The 4,987-nt window shown below is 38.3% G+C and overlaps 1 protein-coding gene across 1 annotated transcript; it reads left to right on the forward strand.

Annotated features, from left to right (window-relative positions):
* The first annotated feature begins 457 nt into the window (after positions 1 to 457).
* Positions 458 to 3,736, forward strand: LOC147487658 (uncharacterized). The gene is made up of 6 exons (XM_086574098.1): positions 458 to 781; positions 863 to 2,472; positions 2,569 to 2,658; positions 2,807 to 2,875; positions 2,945 to 3,050; positions 3,146 to 3,736. Exons 1-6 carry the CDS (start codon positions 458 to 460, stop codon positions 3,734 to 3,736), a joined length of 2,790 nt encoding a protein of 929 aa, XP_086430224.1.
* The last annotated feature ends 1,251 nt before the right edge of the window (positions 3,737 to 4,987 follow it).

The following is a 4,987-nucleotide window of genomic DNA, read 5'->3' on the forward strand; positions in this document are numbered from 1 at the left end:
TGCCGATTATTCTTCAATGATATGACATAAATTATAGGTATCATATAATTAGGTCATTGACTAGTATGGCTAAATGTGCCATTTCGTGGACTAATCTAGATAATTGAAACTTGAATTGTTGAGTTCGGGATTGTTTGAGAACATCAAGGTTATCTTAGTAGTGTTCTTCATATGAAAACACTTGTGTCTGTTTGATAGTCGGATGATTGGAACTTATTTGCTTATTTTGTCTTAAATTTCTTAACTATAAACATGTTAGAAAGTGTGGACCTCTTGTCTTTTTCGTCCATCCAAGCTTTCTGAATTTGCTCACTCATTCTACAATAAGTTCTAACTAGAATATGATGTGGTCGAAGATCATTTGAACCTAAACGGTATAGATCTCTCATACCGTGTATGGGTTTTACATGGTGAAAGAGGCTCACAGACTTCGATGGAGCATCCGGTGGTGGGAAACATGGAAGAAAAAAACATCGAGGAAGATGGGCTTGGAATAGAGAACTTTGTTGATGCTTATATGGGCCATGGTATTGAAACAGGAGATATTGAACCACCATTTGTTCCTGAACCAGACTTGGGTAGAAGGTATCTTGACTACAAAAGAAAAGCGATAGAAAAATTGTACCCTTCTTGTGAGGGACCCAAGACGACACTTTCAGCAGTTGTTGAACTTCATAATCTGAAAAAACAGTTTGGGTGGTCTGGAAATAGTGTGACAGCATTGTTGTCCGTGTTGAGGAGATGGTTACCCAAAGAAAACACATTGCCAGTGAAGTATCCTGTAATGAAGCAAATGTTGAAAGACTTAGGGATGAAGGCCAAGTGCATTTATGTGTGCGAAAATAATTGTATGTTATACTAGAAACTTGATGAAGAATTGGAGCAGTGTCGTCATTGTAAAAAACCTAGATATAAAGTCATAGCGGGCAAAGGAGGGAAGGTTTCGAAAGAGCCTAACAAAGTGTTGAGACACTTTCCTCTCATTCCGAGACTCCAGAGGTTGTATACAATACCATGGATAGCACGTGACATGACTTGGCATGCTAGATCAAAATCTTCGTGGGATTATATGAGGCATCCAGCTGATTCTGGGCAATGGAAAGTATGTAAAGAGAATTATAAAGAGTTTGCAGATGAGGAGCGCAATGTTTGGCTTGCTATTGCAACGGATGGATTTAATCCACATGGAGTTCAATCTACTGGTTATAGTTGTTGGCCTGTTATCACGGTGCCTTATAATCTCCCACCATCATTATGTATGAAAGCAGAATTCCAAATGTTGTCTCTGTTAATTCACGGGCGAAGGCACCGAAGTCAAGACATTGATGTTTTTCTCGAGCCACTGTATGATGAGTTGAAGCAGTTGTGGGATCATGGAGTGCCCGCTTATGACATGTATAAAAAGGAACATTTCACACTGAGAGCTATGTTGATGTGGGGGATTCACGACTTCCCTGCTTTTGGGAACTTATCCAGTTGTGTAACCCATGGATACAAAGCTTGTCCACGATGTGGTGACAACACTCCATCTCTTCATCTACCTGTCAGCAAGAAAATTGTTTATACTAACTATCGGCAGTTTCTTAGAAGTGATCACCCGTTTAGAGATGGGAAGTACTTGGGACTCAAGACAGTAGAAGATAATCTTCCTCCAGAACCGCTAAAAGGGGAAAAACTTCTACAACATTTAGATCGTATCAACTTTGTAACTTGGAAAGACAGTGATGGCAAGAGAAAAAGAGCTGATGTGAATGTCGATGATGCTGATGATAGTGGTGAAGTTACTGCGGCATGGTATAAGAACTCTATCTTTTTTGGTATGAGGTACTGGATAGACCACGAAGTCCGCCATGTTATTGATGTGATGCATACCGAGAAGAATGTTGCTGAACATTTACTAAACACGATCATTTGCTTGAGTAAAACAAAAGATACTGTAAATGCACGGGAGGATATGAAGCTTCTCGGCATACACAGTGGGCAGTGGATGCAAACTGATTTGAACACCGAGAAAACAGTTAAGCCACATGCTTCTTTTGTTTTGGATAAGAGTGAGAAAATGAATTTCTTAAAAACTTTGAAATACTTAAAGCTCCTTTCAGGTTTTTCTTCTAACTTGATCAACATTGTTAGTCTCAATCCACCTGGTTTGCTAACAATGAAGTCACATGACTATCATGTCATAATAGAGTATTTGTTACCTGTATTGCTTCAACATGCCTTCCCAAAACACCGCGATTTAAAGAAAGCTATATACCAGATAAGCTTATTCTTTAATTTACTCTGTTCAAAGGTCTTGATCAGAAAAGATATTCAAGAAGCTAAGTACATGGTTGCCGAGGCATTGTGTGTGTTAGAGAAACACTTTCCACCATCCTTTTTTTATATAAGCATCCACCTTATGGTGCATCTAGCAGATGAGGCGTTGTTTTGTGGACCTACCCAAGATCGGTGGATGTATCCATTCGAACGGTAAATCACTTTTATTTCAATTGTCTTTGACTTTATTTGACGTGTATTTGAACTTAAAATTTACATATGCAAGTTTGGAATATTTCATTCAATTAGGTCAATGAAAGAGTGTAAAGACATTCCTAGCAACAAACGATATGTTGAAGGCTCTATTGCAGAATCCTATCTTGTTGTTGAATCTGTTAGGTATGCCATGGAGTACATGTCCAATCCACGAGCCGGTAATCACAAATACAGTCAAGAAGTCTTTTTAGATGAAAATGGCGAGTATAGTGATGAAGGGCTTATGCTAGATGGTAAGGATGTGTCATTATCCCCTCATCAATTTGTACAGATACATCGATGGGTGCTTTTTCAACTTGAAGTCGAAGAACGCGATACATTTTACTGAATTCTTGACTATGTAAGCATGGAACATGTTGTGTTATTATGTAGATATACTTATATTAAAGCTTGAATGAATAAAATGCAGTGAGTATTGTGACTCGTTGCAATCTGGTTCACGTGCTAAAGGAAAAGGGATTGCAAAAACAGAGGTAGAGATACAAACAAATTTCATTGATTGGTTATATAAAAAGGTATTAATTCTTACAAAAACAATATAATTTAGAAATGCTATGATAGTTCACTTACTAGTGATGTTTTTAAATTGTTTTCTTGTGTACTGTTATAGTTGTTGGAGGACGATGCCACAAATTCTATGTTATGGCATTTAGTCAAAGGGCCAACTAAAGCTAAGACATACAAGAAGTACCGCGTCAATGGCTTTGTTTTCTCTCCCAAGTCTCATGATGATACTGTTACCACCCAAGACAGTGGTGTTTTTATGAGGGCAGTTACTTCTTTTACTGCAAGTAGGAAAGATAAGAATCCTATTGATGTGACAACGATGTGGTACGGGGTCATTAAACAGATAATTGAGGTAGACTATATCAACTTTCAAGAGGTGGTCTTTTATTGCGATTGGGTGAGGGTGGAGGACAAGACTAATGGCTGTAAAATATGTCCAGACTTGGGCTTGGTGATGGTCAACCTCAACAAACTGATAAGTTCAAGTAACTTTTTGGATGAGCCAGCTATTCTTGCTCGAGAGGCATATCAAGTGTTTTATTCACAAGATTTGAAACATCCTGATTGGTTGGTGGTTATACATTCTCCAAGGCGATTGACTTGTCGAGTGGATGAGCTGGATGTACCAACTGACTTCCAATCTAGTCTTGAAGACCAACCCAATTTGAAACCCTTGCTAGAAAGACGACGTTAACTTAATGTCTAATATAACTTTTTGCTATGGATGCATCTATTTGTGTTTAGTTTTATATTGCATGAATTATATGATTTTGTGCTGCAAGTTTGATAATTGTACACTGTAATTTGATGGTTGTGCCTCAAAGTTGAATGCGATTTGTTTTACGTTTTGAAGTGTAGTCATTTCACTTAAAGATTAACATATGCAGTACCTACTATATGCATTCAGTTGTCACTATTTGCAGGATAGTTTAATGGCATCAAGTGGTCAATCTTTAGGCCCTAGTGCCTTGCAGCCACCCCCATCAGGTCAAGCAACACCCCCATCTGGTGAAGCAACACCCCGGTAACATCTGAATCATCTGGTGCACCTTCATCAGTTAAGGCTAAGATGCTTGCCTTGGTGTCTAGTAAGGGCACTGTTGTTGGTCCTTATGGGGCGAAATGGGCAACCCGCTTGGGGAATTTTATTCGAGTAACCATCCTTTTGAATTACAAGGATTGGAGGCTTGTGAAACAAACCTTTAAGGATGCAGTGTGGGACCCTTTGGCGGTAACATTCTATTCTTGTTGATAATGTTATCATTTAAACTTTACCAGAAATGAATTTCTAACCTTTATAATTCTTGATAGGGTGAGTTTGAATATGATGTGCCCATAGCTTTGGCTTATAAAAATCTTCAAAGGGAGTTTTCCTGTAAATTCAGGACTGCAAAATGCAACTACCGAAAACATATCATAAAGAAAGCCTTAAGCAAGGAAGCTGCTATTGCCGCATGTCCTGATGGCATGAATCCAACATTTTGGGCCGAGTTTGTGACCCATGAATTTAGACCTGAAGTCATATGAAGGAATGCAATAAATGCAGCAAATAGGAAAAAGAACACGTACCAATGGTCATACTCTTGGGCAACAAAAATATGCCCAAATGCGTTACAAGAAGGTACCGTCCTATCTCAATATCTTTATTATTGGAAGTGGTCTGTAGTAACATTTGATATTCTTTTGTGTAGAAACAAAAGAATCCTAATGTCAAAGTTTGTAGAGAGGACGATTGGCTCACAGGTCACGAGCGTCGTGATGGATCTATTTTGGAGAGTGCTCGTGTAGCATATGTAAGTATTTATACTTGTTACATTTAAATGTGTTGAGGGCCATAGTAAAAATTCTTGGATTTAATCATGTATCGCTTGGTGAATCTTTACTCCCAAAATGTATATATACATGAGTGTCTTTATTTGGTTGTGCTTGTTGTTTCATGAACAAG

This window comes from Coptis chinensis, chromosome 7, assembly GCF_015680905.1.
Source record: "Coptis chinensis isolate HL-2020 chromosome 7, ASM1568090v1, whole genome shotgun sequence".
Taxonomy (NCBI): domain Eukaryota; kingdom Viridiplantae; phylum Streptophyta; class Magnoliopsida; order Ranunculales; family Ranunculaceae; genus Coptis; species Coptis chinensis.

Bases quoted from the DNA above. Each gene is read 5' to 3' on its own strand.
- LOC147487658 (XM_086574098.1), top strand. From the start codon at position 458: ATGGAAGAAAAAAACATCGAGGAAGATGGGCTTGGAATAGAGAACTTT. The intron at 782-862 runs GTAATGAAGCAA...ATGTTATACTAG, and splicing joins CATTGCCAGTGAAGTATCCT to AAACTTGATGAAGAATTGGA. The intron at 2,659-2,806 runs GTATGCCATGGA...CAATTTGTACAG, and splicing joins CTTGTTGTTGAATCTGTTAG to ATACATCGATGGGTGCTTTT.